The sequence below is a fragment of the Mesoplodon bidens genome, assembly GCF_964165515.1.
Source record: "Mesoplodon bidens genome assembly, chromosome: 17".
Lineage (NCBI taxonomy): Eukaryota > Metazoa > Chordata > Mammalia > Artiodactyla > Ziphiidae > Mesoplodon > Mesoplodon bidens.
This window is the reverse complement of record NC_138174.1, coordinates 5144191-5164214: the sequence shown is the minus strand read 5'-3', so window position 1 is coordinate 5164214 and position 20024 is coordinate 5144191. Positions and strand designations below refer to the sequence as shown.

The 20024-nt window shown below is 48.2% G+C and overlaps 1 protein-coding gene and 1 long non-coding RNA gene across 3 annotated transcripts in view; one reads left to right on the top strand and one right to left on the bottom strand.

The window, feature by feature from the left end:
* Positions 1-2750, top strand: part of LNX2 (ligand of numb-protein X 2) — a 48741-nt gene extending 45991 nt beyond the window's left edge. Inside the window, exon 9 of the mRNA XM_081214967.1 lies at positions 485-2750. Within this exon, the coding sequence (XP_081071093.1) occupies positions 485-620 (136 nt within the window). The 3' untranslated portion in view covers positions 621-2750. The remainder of the gene's footprint in view (positions 1-484) is intronic.
* LOC308605204 overlaps positions 1-12575 on the bottom strand; it is a 38794-nt gene extending 26219 nt beyond the window's left edge. For both annotated transcript variants that reach the window (XR_014013639.1, XR_014013640.1), the window contains exons 1-5: positions 12468-12575; positions 9683-11048; positions 8423-8528; positions 7460-7528; positions 3073-3171 (exon numbers count right to left, since the gene is read on the bottom strand). This is a non-coding gene — a long non-coding RNA (uncharacterized lncRNA). The remainder of the gene's footprint in view (positions 1-3072; positions 3172-7459; positions 7529-8422; positions 8529-9682; positions 11049-12467) is intronic.
* Between the last annotated feature and the right edge of the window lie 7449 nt (positions 12576-20024).

Genomic DNA, 20024 nt, shown 5'->3' with positions numbered 1-20024 from the left:
GTTGAGAGTCCGCCTGCCGATGCAGGGGACACGGGTTCGTGCCCCGGTCCGGGACGATCCCACATGCCGCGGAGCGGCTGGGCCCGTGAGCCATGGCCGCTGAGCCTGCGCGTCCGGAGCCTGTGCTCCGCGACGGGAGAGGCCGCAACAGTGAGAGGCCCGTGTACCGAAGAAGAAAAAAAAAAAAAAAGAAAGAAAAGAGGCAGATTTATTCTCTTAACTATATGTTGCTGAAGCTTATATGAAAATCATTCTGCTTGCCCTTAAAATCATCTACCAGTTACAGGAGAGGCCGGCAAGGGGTGTCCTTGATTGGCAAGGGAAAGCCAACATAGGCTTAAAAACCACCCCAGATGTCTCTCAAAGTAAACAGTGCAGCCTAGTCATTGACAGTGGTTAGGTGTGGTTTTCCTGCGAAGCAAGTCCCGGGATAACAGTTTCAGAATCACGGAAACAGTGACTGTGTCTGTCTGTCGTTGTGCAGGTGTGGAGACATGATCGTGGCTGTAAACGGCCTGTCGACCGTGGGCATGAGCCACTCGGCGCTGGTCCCCATGCTGAAGGGCCAGAGAAGCAAGGTCACACTGACAGTGGTCTGCTGGCCGGGCAGCCTGGTGTAGACTCTCAAGTCGGGTTTCAGTCCAACATCTTCTTTTCAGGGCTTGGAAAGAAAACCCTTTGGTTTTGTCGAGTTTCTGTTTGTAAGGGGCTGCAGACACAGCTGGGTATAAGCAGGGTCAAAACCGCTAGGCTCGTCCTTTGTTATTTAAATGGTTTCCTTCCGTTTGCCAGCTCAGTGCCCATCTTCCACTAACCTTTGTGAGACCACATTTTCAGAATTCAGATTCTCAGCTGTCAAAATGTGAGCTATAATAATAAAGAAGGAAGTCTGCCCGAACTGTGAGCCAGCCGGCTGGGTCAGATGACTTGTGGTGGCTCTGTTTTCACTAACTGAGTCATAAAATGAGTTCCACGTGCCCAAGACGGGCAGCATGTGCTGCCCCTGGGGCGGCAGTGCTGGGAACGGATGCGGTCGGAGTTTGGATAAGGCTTTCCCAGTTTACACCGGTGCCACATTTCAAAACTTCATACTGTTTATAAGGTGATTTTTCTGGCTTATTTTATTTCTACTTTAATCTCAGTACTCATAGATGAAGACATTAAGTCTGAGACCCCCTAAAGAGATTTTTTAAAAATAATGTACCATTATTAGAATAGTAGAGAATAAAAGATAACACTTATCCAGTGACAAAGGAATTTGGGAAATAATTATAGTTTAGAGCTGGAGAGGGTAAAAGCTGCATTTACTTGGACAGTCCAAAAGCATTAAAGATTCATTTCCAAAAGAATGTTTTGTTATGTAGGAAAATTTTGAAGCAGTTTTTGCTAAAAATCGTTTTCTAGAGTTTGTATTATACTCCTATCAGCAAACTTGGCTGGAAGTGTTTCTGTGATTTATGCAATTAGATGATAAAAATGAAACCATATTGCTGTTAAAAAAATGCACATTCATATATATCACAGCTAAGTAGAAGACATACCTTTTTTATTTTATTCTCTTGAGTGTTTTAGAAACCATTATTTTTCCCCATTATTTCCTTACTTAGTTATTTCAGGAAAAATTCTGCAAGATACTAACATGTGAAACCTGCTATGCCAGATTTTAAAAAAACTTTTCAGTCAGTCCTTGGTCACTAGACTATCTCATGTTTTTTGAAATGTTTTTGAAAACTGACCAGCCCATTGTTTGTCCTTTAACCATCATGGTTGTCCATTGGAAGCACACACAAAGAAGTGAGTAAGAGGCAAGTCTTTACCTTATGAATATTATGCATACTTGAAAAAAGTTTCATTTAGAAATCTAGTGCAGAATCTGAGCTAATTTACAAGTGACCTCTAATAAATGGTGTTGATGATCACAGAATGTATTTCAGAATACTACAGTATATTATGAAGCATGACCACTTTATTTCAAAACTTAGCAGTTGCCTTGCTGGGGTTTATTGTTTCTGTAGCGTGTCACAGATTATTCCAGTGAGTTTTTTAACGATTTTTTTAAAACATATCTCTTGACTAAATAAGAAATGGCAACAATAATCGTTACAGACTTGTTCAGCCCCCCAGCGACACCGTATGATCAGCAGTGAACCGAGATACAGTGGAACGCCCTATGCAGTATATTACTGTTATGTGATGATTGGCTTTTGAAGCAATTTGATATTGAAATGCTTTGTTACTCTAATTGACATAGAACAAGTTTTTTTCCTGCTCCCCAAATAGAATTTCGTAGCCTACTTTGCTATTTTTTAAAACATTTTGTAAGAATGCATCATTCTTGGGGAGTGGTCACCCATCAACAAATATCCTAACTGCCACTTTGTCATAAATAAAATGCTTACAGCGAACCTGGTGATAAAATGAATATTTTGAAAGATGACTTTTTTTCAATATTATTCTTATCATGGAAATCTTGAAATCAGTTTAAGCTAATTTGGTTTTATTATAAAAGACTATAGCTGTTGGTCAAAATGATATTTGGTGATGGAAACTTGTTCATAATTTATTGATACTGTCGAAATATTTGAATTCTCTCATTTTAAGCTTAGATATTTTGATTTGTTCTGTGCCTTCAGTTTAAATTACTTCAGGATTTTTCAGATGTGTTTAAATAACGCTGTGATAATCACTTAGGATGGAAATAAACATCATCCTTTCCGTAAGAGCGACACTGTCTCTCTTCTTGCACAGCAGACGCTGACTCATGTGTGGTCCTTGCTTTTGTTCGTGGCATCGTGTCATCACTACGATATCCCAAGCCTGAAGACTTGGGATCACGAATCCATCTCCTAATTCTCACTGCTGTAGGCAGAACACAGGCGATCCCTACTGACACTCGGGATGTCAGCCTGCGCAGGACCTCTAGACGGTGGCCACTGAGCACCAGGAATGTGACTAGTGCCACGTGTTGACATGCTAATACCTTGGATATATTGGGTTGTATAAAGTTATTAATTTGACCAGTTTTTTACTTTAATGTGGTTACTAGAAAACTAAATCACCTCTATGGCTCACCTTGCATTTCTATTGGACGGCAGCACTGGTTTCCTCACCGGCACCTACCAGGCAGTCCTGACACTGGGATTTCTGTTCTTGCAGAGCTTTGCTCACTCCCTGAATAAAAAAAAAAAAAGTTTTAGTTGAAAGTTAGCTCCCAATTTCCTAGTAAGTTAAGCTCAAACCAAGGCCTCCGGTCCAGCCCCCGTCAGGATTTCCACAGCTCCGGAGCCCCATTCACCTCCACACACGTGGTAGCGTTCCCTCCCGCGTCCCTGGGGTGCTTTCCCTTCTCTGCACGTTCACATGGTCCCGTGTTGGAGGCAGAGTTTGAACGCCGCCCCCTCTTGCCTCCACCCCCCCGCTTCAAAAGAATGATCCTCCTGACGATGCATCTCAGCAGGCCTTCCGATCACCTACTTACTGTCATAGTTTTAAGTACCGTCTTTTTTTTTTTTTTTTTTTTTTGCGGTACGCGGGCCTCTCACTGTTGTGGCCTCTCCCATTGCGGAGCACAGGCTCCGGACACACAGGCTCAGCGGCCATGGCTCACGGGCCCAGCCGCTCCACGGCACGTGGGATCCTCCCAGACCAGGGCACGAACCCGCGTCCCCTGCATCGGCAGGCGGACTCCCAACCACTGCGCCACCAGGGAAGCCCTAAGTACCGTCTTTGATTGCCACCTTGCCACTCTGAATACCACTGATGCCTGGGTCTGTAGCTCCCACAGTCTGTAGACTAAGCATCCTATTGCTTTAGGGCCCCTAAATCTCAGTCCTGCAAAACTGAAATGTTTTCCCAAGCCTCTGCCTGCTTCCACTCCTTCGATCCAGACTCTCATGACAGCAGAGTAGCTTTCCTAAACCCCAACCGGATCATCACTGACAGTATCCCTGCCCGGCTCAGCACCGCGTGGAAGGCCCCTCACGACCTGGTCCCACCTCCCCTGCCTCTCTTCTAAACCACCACCCACCCCCCTGCCCTCCTGGGTCTCCGTGGCTGGCTTGGCTCAAGTGACATCACCTCCTTGAGAAATCATTATCGACCTCTTAGGGCAAACACCCTTCTCCTCCTAAAAGATTTTATTACATTGCATTTTTGTGGTCACAATGTGTGCTAGGACAACTCATCAGGTAGATGCTTGAATACCACTGTTTCAGTGTTTAAAACTAGACATTAAATATCAGATTCTGCACCTCCTGAAGAACCCAAGGCATTCCGGAGAGAGAAGCTAGGCCTCCTGTGCTTTTCTGTTCCAGGGTCACACCCAGGACACGTGACCACCAGTTGTCACGTCTCCTTAGGTCTTCCTTGGCTGTGAGGCCACTTTCTCAGACTTTCCTTGTTTATGAGGCTCTGGACAGTGTTGAAGAGGATGGGCGGGGACACTGCAGGACGCGCTCTGTCGGCGTTCGTCTGCTGTTCCTCACGTTAGACTGGGATTATGGGCTTGGGGGAGGAAGAGCGCCATTTTCCTCTGTCGTCTCGAGGGCACGGACTGTCCCCAGGATTTATGACTACTGATGCTGCCCCTGACCACCCGGCCCAAGTGTGTCCGGCTTCTCCACAGTGAAGTCCTCTTCCGTCTAACCCTCCCTCTCCACCCAAAAGCTGTCCCCTCTGCACTGCCGACTCCGGCCGCCCCTGCAGTCTAACGTGACCACCAGCATTGCGGTTCCTCCTTGCGGTCTTCTCCAATGAGTCATTATTATGATTGTTCTGAACAGTCGAGATGTGTTTAGATTTAGTTTCTGAACTACGTGAAATACAGAAAAACTGACACCAGCACAGTTTGTAGTCGTTCTTACTACAATAATACCCCACAAGGAACACGCGGAGAAGAGTTACTGACACCCCCATGTTCGCTGCAGCACTGCTCACAATAGCCAAGATGTGGAAATAACCTCATGTCCATCGATGGATAAAGACGTGGTGACGTAAACAATGGAATACCGTTTAGCCGTAAGAAATCAATCCCGCCATATGGGACAACGTGGATGCACCTGGAGGGCATCACGCTAAATTAGATAAGTCAGAGAGGACAAATGCCACACCATCTCATATGCGGAATCTTAAAACAGATCGCTGGTTTGCCAGAGGTGCGGAGGGCAGGGGGTGGAATAGGTGACGGGGATCAAAAGGTACAAACTTCCAGTTACAACGTAAGTCACGAGGATGTAAAGTACAGCGTGGGGACTACAGTTGATACTGCATTGCCTATTTGAAAGCTGTTGAGGAGTTGATCTTAAAAGTTCTCATCACAAGAAAAAAAACGTTCTAACCATATGCTGACGATGTTAGCAAGACTTGCTGTGGTCATTCTGCAGCGTATGCAAGTGTCAAATCTCGCACACCTGAAGCTAATGTTGTAAGTCAATTATACCTTTAAAAAAACCTGTGGGAAACAGGCCAGAGTGGGATTAAAGGCAACTTATTGACCTAAACGAGCTGGGAGCTGGTGCTGCAGCCCAGATGTCGCGGGAGGTTTCATAAAAGCGTGGGATGCAGCACCGTCCTCACCATCCTGCTGCCAGTTTCCAAGCTGTCTGGAGTCGCTAAAGCAGTTTTTCATTTTCCAGAGGGGAAAAAAGGGGAGTTGCAGAGATCACTGTCAGCAACGTATCCAGGGCAAACACAGCTTGTGTTAATAAACCCAGAGACAGCTCCCATAGGAAGAGGTGCGAGGTGGATCTGGGGGGTTCGTTTTCTCAGGACGCTGCGCCACGTGAGCTGGTTTTCAGATAGCACAGCCCTCCCTCCCTCACAGCTGTTGCACTTTTCTCCCTACAAAACCACGGCGTCTCAATTCTATTGCTACAACTTCCTGATTTCCCTTCTTTTGCGTATTAAAGTGGGCTGCTGCTTTATTGCTCAAATACTTGAGACTTTAGTCAGATAAATGGATAGTTAAAGTTAAATGTGAAGTTAGCAACCTGGATAGCTTCTAAGGTTACCTCACCGTTCATCATGCCTGAAGGTCTCGTCGGACCGTAAAAACCCCATTCGTTGATAGTTGTTGTTTTTTTTTTTTATGGCTGCACCACGGGGCATGTGGAATCTTGGTTCCCCAGCCAGGGATCGAACCCCCGCTCCCTGCAGTGGAAGCGCAGAGTTCTAACCACTAGACTGCCAGGGAAGTCCCTCCCCACTCGTTCAGATTTAACTGACTTGCAGTATTAAAGCTAAGAGCTGAAGTAAGATATTCTTAAAGTGCCAAGTGAAGTCAAGGTATTAAATAAACGGAGCGTGGGGTGTTTAGGCTGCATGCTGATGTATACTATTTAAGTTGCCTTTAAATACCCAAGCACGTTCAAGTGATTGACGTGTTTCTTTACCTAATGTGGTCGTTTAAACAAAAACTTATCCAGCACCTACTGTGTGCACAAGACACAGATGGGCTCTATAAAGCAGTGGCTTTATAGCACCTGACTTCGTCTATCATAACCCAGACTCCCCTGCGTTTGTCCACACTTGGTGATAAATGAACCAGTATAGATTCCAGTGGCCTGGTGACCTGCTGCCCAGTTAGGGGCTGGGAATTCAGAAAGTGAGCCTTTTCTCTTCAGTCTCTCTGTCTGCTGAAGGGGAGGTTTCAACTCCTCGGGGTCCTTATTAGAAAGCTCTTTTGCCATTTTAGTGTAAATCTAAGCCAACTGGTTTCTATGGCAACACGGAAGCTCTCTAGAAGTGATGTACCGACGCCCCGCGCCCACTGTCTGTAAAGTGCCAAGTAAGAGACGCGGAATCTTCACCAGCAAAGGAGCAGGCGGCCAGCCCGTGGGGACCCTGTGGCCACCTGCCCGCGGCCCAGAGCAGGCGTCCCACTCGGGAGGGCGGCTGCAGCCCCCGCGCCGCCTGCGAGCACAGAGACTCGTACCGGCCCTGTTCCCTTGCTCAGCTGCAAGTCATGGTTTGAGGACGGGCTCTTTATGCACTTCTACCAGTTCTCACCTGCTTCCTCGAGAAGTTTCTGTTTAAGGGTGTATCCAACTACCACCCTTCCTTGGACCGCCCGCAGACCTACCACTAGTTCTAGAGAGATCTGAGAAGACCTACCGCTTAGACTCTGATGGAAGAGAAGTGACAATTATCCAACGTGGACGTTCTGGGGGTGAAGGCAGCTGTTAAAGTTTTCCTTTACTTTGCCGAGATTCTATGAAAAAGTCCTCTGTCGCCCACGACTCAGAACCAGTCAATGCAAGAGTGTCTGAGGTCATGGGACGTGTTGAGTCGCACACCCCTGCCTCTCCCAGGGTGGTCTGTGCAGATGCACGCCCTCCCCGGGCCTGGGCGGGCCTCCTGCTCCTGGGGGCCCCGCCTGCCGACAGTGGTGGGTGCTCAGGGCAGCAAAGCTTATCCTGCGGATAACTAGTAAACGCCGGAGGGAAAGGAGTTCTTGTCTCACCTTGTTACGGAAGGAACCAGGTCCATTTACCCGCCGCGTCAGGAGCCACAACACGTGGGACGCCAACGCCTGCAGCAAAGACACGGTTTACTCGCAAACAAGCCAAGCGCAGAAACTGCAGCACAAGCCGCCGACCCACTCGCGGAAAGGCGAGGGGCGGGGTACTTAAGGGATGAGGGACGTAGACGCAGGCGCCCTGGGCGCGGGGGGGCGTGGGGGGCGTGGAAAGGGGATTGGGAGAAGGTGCGTCGTCGCGGTTCTGCGCAGGCGTAACTAGACTGCGGGCCTCTGCGCTCCAAGCCGCAGGCCCGGGGCACGAGCTCAGGGCGGGGCTTTGGGGCCTCTCACTTCCAACAGCCTCGGAGCCTGTAACCCTCACGCACGCCCCCTTGGAGGGTCGGTGGTCCTATCCAGTCTTAACAGGCTCCGCGTGAATTAGACACAGCTGACTCCAAGACCCTAGAAAACACCTTGTTTAGGCTCCGTGCCACATGGAGGACACGCCGGTCCTCTGTAACAATTCAAACGACCTTGATTGGTGAAGGCAGGTTACAGGTGAAATGCATCTAACTAACGGTTACCCGCGGTTTCACTCTCATCCATAGCCGTTCCAAAGGCTATGATGTCCTTGTGTCTACCACGTCCCCACACCCTATATACTAAAGTCTTTCCCCCTCACTGGCCCCAAATCATAGAACCTTAGAATTGGAAGGTCCTTATCCATGTTCCTGGTATGGGAACCACTTCTATAAAATGGTCATCTAACTCCTGCTTGAATGCTCCCATGACAGGGACCTCACTACTTCATTTCTAAGTGTAAGTGATTGCTTTTTCAGTAGAGTTTGTCCCTGTCCCTCTTCACAGCTACAGTGTGGAAATTTGCACAGGAGGATGGGGAGTCTCTTCATTTGTTACTTTTAATATCTAAATGACTTAGGCAGGTACAACAGGCAAAACACTTACTGTTTCGTCTTCACCCAGCAAATATTGAGCATCTACTGCGTGCCAGGTATTTATTTACTCAGAATCCATCCGTTACCAAGACGAAGCTACCTCCTGAGCTTACATTCTACAGAGGGGAATAATAAACAAATGAAGAAATAACATAATTTTAGATGGTGATAAATGCTATGAAGAAAATAAAGCCAGGTACATGGCGAACATGTGATGCAGTGAACGGGGTGGGAGAGACGGTCAGGGAAGGCCTCTCTAAGGAGGCACAAGAGGCAGGACATGGGGTCGCTGTTGCAGGTCAGATTGTGTGTGGGTGTCGACTGTTTGCCAACTACCAGAAGCTTCCATCCCATTCACTGGTGACCTCACTCTAGGACGACGGTGCCAATACGGTAGGCTCCAGGCTCGTGGCACGCTCGCCGGACCCCTACTCCTTTCTCGGGCTCTGTAACAGGAGCACTGAGAGAGGCTGGTACCCACACGACACTAATCTAGAGGGAGGCCAGCCGCTCCGCACAGGGGATGGAACCAGAGAGGCCTGGATCTGCTGCGGCCACTGACCTAGAAGTGGCCTAGAAGACCAGGGGCCTAGAAGACCCTAGAAGCCTAGAAGACCAGGGGCCTAGAAGACCAGGGGCCTAGAAGACCAGGGGCAGTCCATTTAACCTCGGACCTCAGCCTCTCACCTGTAAAAGGAGAAGAATACTGCTTACCTCGCTAGAGGGCTGCCAGCTCTAGAGATGGTACGTGTAAGGTGGCTGACACATTGTGCAAAGAGGTGACACCAAGAGATGCCGGCTCCCCAACTCATCCCCGGGAATTATCAAGAAGTCGCTCTTCAAGTGAGTTGTCTACTTTAGAGGTTCCTCTGAACTCAAGCTTTTGTTGACACTCAGCATTGTGCACGTTTCCTAAACACAACGCACCGATCGGCAGGTTCTCTCACGCACCTTCGTCTCAGACCTGCGTCCCCTTCCCCAGATGTGGCGCTGAGCTTTCCCACGGCCAGGCTCTCTGCTCACGCCGATCCCTCCAGGAGCGCCCAGACCAGCCTCTCGAACACTGCTGACCCTTCCAGCCCAGCCCCAGGGCCGGCTGCAGCCAGCCTCCCAGCACTGCGCGCCCTAGTTCCCACTCCCCCACGGCAGCGCCGTCTGCCCCTCGGCTGGGCTTGCGCGCCCCTCAGGCGCCCTCTGACTGCAGGCTCCTCCTCGGGCTGAGCCCCCCGCGGCTGTGAGCTCCTTCAGGTCTGGGGATCAGCCGCCATACCTGACAGTGCCTGGCTCAGCCGTCTCCATTCAACAGTGCTGGAAGCTGAGGATGAGATTGTGAAATGGTCTCTGGATGACATCCTTGGTGATTCTTAAGAAAACAGGCTCCATGGCGGGGTGGGGCTGAGCAGAGCGGTGCCAAGGGTGAGGGAGTGGATGGAGGTCTTGCAAGGTGTCTGGCAGACATGCGAGCGTTCATGGATGAAAGGACGACGTCTGGGATCCTCCAGCAAACAAAAAGGGACACATGGGAACAAGGGAATAGAAGGGAGTAAGGGGATGTTTGAAATTTTCCATAATAAAAATAGCACAATAGCAGAAACCAACCAACAGAAAAGTTTGGAGGTGAGAAAAAAAAGCTGTCGTTGGCCAGACCCCTGTGGTTTGAAATCAGTACAAGGAACCCGTACGAGGAACACAAGAGTGTGATTAATTTATTTTTGCTTACCTATTTGGGCATCATTTCTAGGCAAACTCGCTAGTTTTTGTCTTCCACATGTTCAAGGGCAACCGACCGATGACTAACATCACAACCCCGCACATCTGTCCACAAACTCCATACAATCAATAGCTTTACTCCCACACTTTGTGCGTTCACTACAAATTTTCCTTTTGATTCTCATAATAACCTTAGGAGGTCTGTTCAGTATAGATTATTCCCATTTGATAAGTGAAGAAAACTGAGGTTACGTGGCTTACTTATCTGCACAGAAGTGGCAAATGGAAAAATACGCACCAGAATCCAGAAGCCCCACTGTCCCTGCCCACCACCTGCTACAGACTCTACCTCAGTGCATTGTATTAACATCTTGAAACTAGGAGGAAGAACCACTCTCCACCTCTTTACATCCACCTTCCCCACGAGGAGTGCTTCGGGGTGGTCACCATTCATTCAACAAACGTGAGGATGAGGAGGACAGCCTGGCACTGTGGACATTCACAGGGTAAGGAGGCAAGTCAGAAGAAATGTTAAAACATGATCGTATTCTGCCGGACCTCGGAGAGGCCAGGAGTTAAAGGCTCTACCGAGTAGGAACGCTGCAAACTATGCTAAATCTATGTTCTGATTTACGCTTACCCTCGACTTTGAAAAAGACTGGCGTTCTTGGTTCACAGTGTCAAACCAGCTGAGTTCGGCCCACCCCCTGTACCTGAGCTCTTTGCTTTCAAACTCTTCCGTTTCAATTTCTGAACAGGAGAACGCCCTTGGAGGCCTCTTCTCCGCTCCTTCTCCTGGGGCTGATGTTACATGTCTTGGCAAAAAGCCTCAAGTGTACTTCAGAACTCCGAGATGCACGCGTTAAGAACTTGACACTGAAATTCAGTAAGAGATCTGGAGAACTGCAGAAACGCAGCATGGCAACCTGCAAAACATTTTCCGCTGAGCACCCGCTGGGGGTGAGTGTCTCCTCCCACCTCCCGGGCTGCACGGTGGCAAACTGCCCCCTCCTACCCATCCAGCCATGGTCGTGACAGCCAAGGCCAGGCTGGACCTGGTCAATTGCCCCCCAGCTCGAACACCGCTGCTGGGTCCTCAGGCCACTTAATAAAGTCCAGCTTCCCCAGCCTGACTTAGGTTACCGGGGACCCATCCCCTGGGGGCCCGGAGCCGCTGTGGGGCTTGACGCCCGGCCCACCCCAGCCCCGCCCGGGACTCGTCCCTGCCCCTCCCGCGTTTGCCCCTCCTGGTCCCGCTGCCTCTCTCCACCCTGGGCCGCAGCCGGTTCAGGGCTCAGTGACCCCTCTCGACCGCGCGGGGGGGAGCGGAAGATTCGCGGGCCTGGGCGCCCACAGCACGTGCGTCACCCCATCCGGAGGGAGGGCTGAGTGGGCGCGGGGGCCCCGCCTCGGTATCTCTGCGGCCCCCTTGCTGCGCAGCTCGCCTGGAGGGTGTGTTTGTAAATGGCACTTCAGGTTTTTTTTTGGGGGGGGGGTTGGGTTTTTTTGCGGTACGCGGGCCTCTCACTGCTGTGGCCTCTCCCGTTGCGGAGCACAGGCTCCGGACGCGCAGGCTCAGCGGCCATGGCTCACGGGCCCAGCCGCTCCGCGGCATGTGGGATCTTCCCGGACCGGGGCACGAACCCGTGTCCCCTGCATCGGCAGGCGGACTCTCAACCACTGCGCCACCAGGGGAGCCCCGCACTTCAGTTTTGAACGAAAGCCAACGTCTCTCCCGCACGCGGCTTCTCCCCACCTCCAGGCCCCCATGGGAGTCGTGGTGGCGAGGTGGCTGCTGCGGGCACTTCCCTGCCTTCTTAGTGTCCTTCCTCCTTCGGGGAAGGGGAGGGGGAGCTCTGCCCCCATGGAGTCGCGACCAACGGATGACAGCCCTGCCCAGACACCTGCGACCCAGGAGTAGTCTGGACGCAGGAAGCCGTGGAGGGACCGGCAGCTGCGCGGCCGCTCCCGCAGAGACGCTCTGGCGCCCTCTGGTGGCCGCTCGGAGCACCCTCCCGCCGTCGTGCGCCCCGGGCCCGAGCCCCGCCCCGCGGAAGGGGTGCGAGGGAGGGTGCAGCCCCGGGGGCAGGCTCCCTGGCGCTACAGAAATCCTACATTTCGGACGAGAGCGCCATATCCCCCTCCCATGCGGTATGAAGAGCTCACGTCTTTGGAGTAAAATAGAAAAGCAAGGTGGGCAAACACTGCCGACCTTCCCCGTAGGCGTTTCTCCATCACGAGTAACTAAGACGGCAATTTGCCTTGTTCCCCGCATGCGAGTTCCCTGCATCTATGGTTTGGGCTCTTTGAATGTCAGTGTCATTGAGGTTTTCATAATTATGTACCTTCAAAAGATGTTCAATGTAATTCTGATCATACTCCTCTAAAAATGCATCAGATTAAAAGCTTTTGCTGGTTCTTTAGACCGTGGGCCTGCAATTATAGAAAATGAACTGCATTTTAGCTTTCCATTGAAATTAATAACAGCGGTTCCCCAGTTGACTCTGTGAATAGTTAATGGAACAAACAGGGTACTTCAGTACAATGTGGGCTGGGAAGCCATCTGAGCGAGATTCTGGGTTTCAAATGGGAAAATAATTCATGCAATGCAAACCTTTCTCATATATGCTCTGTGCAGTCGGTGTTTCTCCAAAATAAAAACTCAACTATTTAACAAGTGATTAACCATGCCTCACTCTGCGTGTTACTCTGACGGACGATGCAGGTAAATCACCTTGCACGTGGTCATTTGACAGTGAGGAAACTCAAGTTCAGTGGGGTTGAATTCTCTACAGGCCCTAAGCTGGAAAGGAATAGACATAAAAGTGGAATTCAGTCTACTGACCCAGAGCAAAGGGAACCCTGCAAGTAAGTATTATCTTTCCCATTTGACAGATGTAGAAATTAAGTCAAGTAACTTGACCTTGTACCTCTGTGGCCTGCCAGCCAAGTGGCCCGACCCCTTAAGAGACACCGGAATGGAACATACAGGTTCGTGATGAGGGTGTCTCCACCCTTTCCCCATCAGCTGTCCCTCGCACCCCTGTTCCCAGCCCCTGGGTCTGTCTCCCAGCTGTGAGGGGGGCTTTAGGAACACAGTGGTTGAGGATTTCACTTTTGACTTCTCCACCAAATCCAAATTGCTCACTTTTCGGAGGGATTTTATCTTTATAGAGTCTGGGCATAAGGGAGAAATTTCAAAATTAGGTTAGACAAGGCACTGGTGGTTAAAAGAAAGCTAAGAGGGATAAAGAGTAAAAGGATGTAAGTAATGTTGAGACAGAGGCGTAAGAGGAGAAAACTCTCCCTGCTCTCCTCAAGAAGCTCAGTCATATGAGCCACCTTCCCTGTGTCTTTTCACATGCATTCACCCCGAATTTCACTCGCCCATGTGACACTAGGAAGAGGATGAGTGACACAGAAACAGTACACCTAGAACACAGTAGAAGATTCTGGAGAAATTAGTGAGAGGGGCTTATGAATTTCCCCAAGGTCTGACTGTAGTGGGCATTTGGTACAGTGCCGATGCTTTAATAAGAACAGCCCTCCTTACAGATGGCCAACAGGTACATGAAAATATGCCTAAGATCCCTAATCATTAGGAAAATCCAAATCCAAATCACAAAGCAACAGTCCCTCCCACCTATCAGAATAGCTAATACAAAAAAGACAAGAAAGTGTCGGTGAAGATGTGGAGAAAAGGAACCCTTGTGAACTGCTGGTGGGACCGTAAACTGGTGCAACCAATTAAGTGTCCATTAATGGATGAATGGACAAAGAAATTGTGGCAACCACAGGGACACACAGCCCACCCATTGAGGCCAACCTGCAATTCGGGCAAAGCATGCTGGTAAGTGGAAGCTGATGCAAGTCACGGACATGTCCTCATATCCCACGCCTCCTCCTCCGGGAAGCCCTCCACCTCTTCCCTCCAAGTACAAGTTATCGCTCCCTCCTCTGTAACTGCATGAAACTCTTAAGACATACCTGTGGGACTTCCCTGGTGGCGCAGTGGTTAAGAATCCGCCTGCCAGTGCAGGGAACATGGGTTCGAGCCCTGGTCTGGGAAGATCCCACATGCCGCGGAGCAACTAAGCCCGTGTGCTACAACTACCGAGGCTGCGCTCTAGAGCTGCGAGCCACAACTCCTGAGCCCGTGTGCCACAGCTACTGAGCCCGCACGCTGCAACTACTGAAGCTCATGACCCTACAGCCCACGCTCCACAATAAGAGAAGCCACCACAATCAGAGCACGTGCACCACAACAAAGAGTAGCCCCCGCTCGCCGCAAACAGAGAAAGCCCGCGCGCAGCAACGAAGACCCAGTGTAGCCAAAAATAAATAAATTAATTAATTTAAAAAAAAAAGACATACCTGCAGTTAATCCAGCAAACACGGATCAGGCCCCTGCTGTGCTCCAGGGCCTGCTGGGGATCTCATGGGGGACAGGACGGAAACTGTCACCCTAGAGCTGATGGGGATACAGGATGCCACAGACACGTGCAGCCAGAAGTTAATGCAGCCCAGGGTCCCCGGAGCGCTCCTTTGCAAAGGAGACTAAGCCAATAAGTAGGACTCAGCACGTGGTGGGAGACATTCCAGACCAAGTGTGAAAAAGCCCACTGAGAGGAGAGCTCCAGTAGGTTCCAGGAACCAAAGAATTTCCGGATGAGAGTCGCATGAGGAATGGAGGGACAGTGGCCAAGCTGCCCGAGACCAAAGGGAACCAGGACCAGAGAAGGGAGCTTGATCCCAGGGCCGAGAGAAAGCCCTGAGGGGTAAGCAAAGGTCACGACATCATCTGCCTGTGTTCCAAAAAGATCATCTCCGGCTCTGCTGGATATTCCCCTAGTGAAGCAGTGTCCTCCCCACCCCACGAGCCCCTTGAGTGCAGAGCTCTGTCCCTCCCCCTTGGCATCCCCAGGGCACTCACCATTCTTAGTGAAGGCTTGTGGGGAGGCTGAATAGCATTTTCACTTGCATCCACCCACCCTGCCCTCTAGACACACTAAGATCAGCCGTCTTTTCTACATTCTTGGCATCAGTTCCAGCTGAGAAGACATGTGGATATTCCATAGTCTCCCAAAGCCTTCCAAAGATTCCATTTTCCTCTAGAAACACCAGAGTTTAAAAAAAAAAGCCCTGTCATCATGAATTCTGGCAACATGCTTGCTCTGTCTGTTGCTTGTTTCTTTAACCTATCTTTAAATTTGAAAAAAATTGGTAACATTTAATAGATACAAAATAATGCATATGATAACATGAGACAAAAAATAATAAATGAACATCATGAACCTACCTGACCTGAAAACCAGAATGTCACCAAGGTCACTAAAAGGACTTGAGTGTCCCTCCCTGAACCCATCCCCCTCTCTCATCCTCAACCCTGGAGTAACTAACCACCATCCTACAGTTTTCTAATATGAAGTTTAATTTTGCTTGATTTTGAACTTCATAAAATATTATACCATATGTTGTCTCATCTGAGACTTTTTTGATTCAACATTGTTTCTAAAGTTCATCCTTATTTTTGCATATTGTTGACAGTCATCCATTTTCGCTGCTGTATAATATTCCACTGGGGTGGTTTACTTATCCATTCTCCTATCAATGGACATTTTGGTTGTTTCTAGTTTTTGTCTATTATGAGTAATGCTGCTGTGAACACCCTTTCAGTTGGCTCTTGGTGTCCAAGTGCAAAAGCAAGAGCGACCCTAGGGCATATACTTAGAAAAGGAATTGCTGGGCCTCCAGCTTACTCGCTGAGTGGCTGTACCATTTTACATTCCCACCAGCAGTTTATAAGAGGGCTGCTGAGATGAGATGGCACTGTAGCATTAATTGACAGCTGTCTGCTTATTAAGATGAGATTGTCAGATGTGGTACAGATACACAATGGAATATTACTCGACCATAAAAAGGAACGAAATTGGGTCATTTGTAGAGATGTGGATGGACCTAGAGATTGTCATACACAGTGAATTAAGTCAGAAAGAGAAAAACAAATATCATATATTAATGCATATATGTGGAATCTAGAAAAATGATACAGATGAACCAGTTTGCAAGACAGAAATAGAGACACAGATGTAGAGAATAAACGTATGGACACCAAGGGGGGAAGAGGGGGATGACTTGGGAGACTGGGATTGACATGTATACACTGATATGTATAAAACACATAACTAATAGAACCTGCTGTATAGCACAGGGAACTCCACTTCGCTGTACAGTAGAAACTAACACAACATTGTAGAACGACTATACCCCAATAAAAAAAAAAATTTTTTTTAAAGACGAGATTGTCATCTTGCCTTAAGTTTATTTACTGTTTACTTTTCCTCTTCTGAAAAACATCTTTTCTTGACTTTTGCCCATTTTATTATTGGGTGGTATGACTTTTTCTTACTGATTTTTTTTGTGGTTCTTTAAAATTACTTTTTTTTTTTTTTTTTTGCGGTACACAGGCCTCTCACTGCTGTGGCCTCTCCCGTTGCGGAGCACAGGCTCCGGACGCGCAGGCCCAGCGGCCATGGCTCACTGGCCCAGCCGTTCTGCAGCATGTGGGATCTTCCCAGACCCGGGGCACGAATCCGTGTCCCCTGCATCGGCAGGCGGACTCTCAACCACTGCGCCACCAGGGAAGCCCTAAAATTACTTTTTTGTTGATTACATATATCATAAACATCAAATCCCAGGTTGTGAATAAACTTTTTATTTTAAAATAATTTAGATTTGCAGAGAAATTACCATCTACTCCTCACCCAATTTCCCCCAATTGGGGAACATTACCAAGGAGCATTCGTCACAACGAAGAAACTGACATCGGTACATGTTACTATAAACTAAACTCTAGACTTCGTTCAGATTTCACCACTCTTCCCAGCAATGTCCTTTTGCCATTTCAAGAGCTGAGCCAGGAGGCCGCTGTGAATTTCATATGAATTTCCTTTCTGTTGTCCTTTGATGAATGGAGGCCTTAAATTTAATGTAGTTGCATTTACCAGTCTTTTCATGTATAATTAGTACTTTGGGGAACTTTTGGAAGGAATTCTTCCTTATGACTATGTTACGGTGACCCACTCATTTACGTAGGTTTTGCCTCTCATGTTTTAAGTCTTTCCTTGTCAGAAGTGATCTCTGTGCGTGGTGTCAGATACAAATGCGATTTCATTTTTGTTCCTACGGTAATAGCTATAAAATGAGACTTTATATTTGATCTGAAAGTCCCTCCGTTTTCTTCTTCTTCAGGAATTCTATGTCTCTTCTTCGTTCTTCACTCCTACGTAAAATTTTAGATGCAGCTTGCTCAGGTCCTTGAAAAAGACTGCTGGGATTTTGACGGGCACTGCACTGAGCTCACTCAGAGAGAACTGACATCTACTGACATCTTTACAATATTACATTTACAGTATTGGTATTTTCTTCCCGTGAACTTCATTTTTTCTCCATTTGTTCTGGTCTTTTAAAATATGTTTCAAGTCTTTCTTTTTGTGGCCATCGCTGAAGTGCCAGCTGCCTCTCCCTTAAAGTCAGGAACAAGACAAGGGTGTTCTTAGGGTCCCATCTCTCACGGGGCCTCATATCACTATGCCTCCTCTGACCATAGTCATCTCTTCAGGACAGGACATGTGACCCAAGCCAGGCCCTTCCTCCATGGGATCTGTCAAACCGAACCTGGGGGAGAACAACCCCTTCTGTCCTCTTTAATTGGAAAATGGTAAAAATGTCTCAGAAATAACAACTCCAGGACTTCCCTGGTGACGCAGTGGTTAAGAATCCGCCTGCCAGTACACGGGACACGGGGTTGAGCCCTGGTCTGGGAAGATCCCACGTACTGCGGAGCAACTAAGCCCGTGCACCACAACTACTGAGCCCACGAGCCACAACTACTGAAGCCCGCCCACCTAGAGCCTGTGCTCTGCAACAAGAGAAGCCACCGCAATGAGAAGCCCGCGCACCGCAACAAAGAGTAGCCCCCGCTGGCCGCAACTAGAGAAAGCCCGCGTGCAGCAATGAAGACCCAACGCAGCCAAAGATAAATAAATAAATAAAATTTAAAAATAATCATAATAAATTTACATTAAAAAAGAAAACCCATATTAAAAAAAGAAAAAAAAAGAAAGAACAACTCCAGGCCCCCTGCAGGGTGAAGAGGCCTGTTTGCAGGAACAGCAAATACACAGCTGCTTCCTCCTCTCTGACCTCCTAAGCCTCAGGTATTTTTGCTGGGAAAACTGGAATAACTCTTACTTCATGGGTTGCTATGAATATTGAATAAAATGATGATTTCAAAATGTTTAGCACAAAGAGTCATTAAGGGCTACCTGCTGGTGTCACCATTATTAATGTTATAAACACGATTATTCTACACTTGCAGCTTCTCACCCTCCCTGCTCTCACCTGGTACCCCTCCCTCCACCTCCACCCTGGTGCGGGTCGTGGAAGGACTGACTTTCCCCCCAGCCTGCTGACTTAAGGAAGGAACAAATATGATTCCTTTTATTACATACCAGGAGATACGAAACACGCACAATTAAACGTTTGTTCGTGGACTTGAGCCCTACATTTTTTTTTGATGCACAGCGTGTGTTTCATTGCACTAACTCCCATCTGCTAAGGATGTGCCTCCAGAATGCCAACTCCAGCTTGCATGATTTTTTTTAAGAGTTATTTTTTTAATTGTGGTAAAATACACATAACAAAATTTCCCCTCTTGACCATTTTTCAGTGTGCAGTTCAGTGGCCTCAAGTACCTTCACACTGTCGTGCAACCGTCACCACCATCCACCTCCAGAATGTTTTCCATCTTGCAAACGTGAAACTCTGTCCCCGTTAAACACAACTCCCCATTGCCCCCTCCCCAGCCCCCAGCAACCACAACTCTACTTTCCACCTCTATGAATCTCATGACTCTGGGTACCTCATATAAGTGGAATCACACAGAATTCATCCTTTGTGACTGGCTTATTTCACTGAGCATCATGTCCTCAGGGTTCATCCATGGTGTTGCCTGTGTCCGAATCTCCTTCCTTTTCAAAGCCGAACGACATTCCACTGTGTGGAGAGACCACATCTCGTTCATCCAACATCCACGGACACTTGAGGTCCTCCACCTCTTCATTAGCTGTGAGTAACGCTGCTCTGAATGTCAGGCACAAATATTTCTGAGACTCTGCTTTTAAGTCTTTTGGGTATCCACCCCACAGCTTATGTGATTTTTAAGAAAGAAAGAAGTTCCAGAGTTCCAGCACAAGTCCTCCCTGGCTATTATTACCCCCATCACTCAGAGGAGATGGCAATTTGCCCAAAGTGTCTCACACAAGTCACGAGAGGAGATGCATCTACAGTCTGGCTCTTCCGCTCCAAAGCCCATGTTCTACCCACTATAATCTGCTATCTCCCCCACCAAACAGAAAACTATTGGAGATAATCAACAGGTTCTCAAAAGTGGCATGCTATGACAGAAATCCACCACAATCAATGACTCTCTAATACATGGGAGGTAAACAGAAGGCATAGTAAATGAGGCAATCCCATTCACAAAAGCTTTATTCTTTAGATGCTTGGAAATTAACCTGGTGTGGTGATTTCAAGGTCTGTTGAAAGGAAATTATAAAATTCTTGTGGGAGAAATAAAGGAAATTTTAAAAAGTTGGGGGCTGGGTTCTATTTCAGGCTATGCAGATCTGACACAGTAAAGGTCAAAGAACTCCTGTAGTTAGTTATAAATAAAGTTCAAACTACTGGGTGTAAGATAGGCTCAGGGATGTATTGTACATATATTCCATGGGGAATATAGCCAATATATTGTAATAACTGTAAGTGGAAAGTAACTTTAAATTGTATTAAAAATTAATTAATTAAAAATTATACAGTTCAAAAACTAATTAGAAATTTCC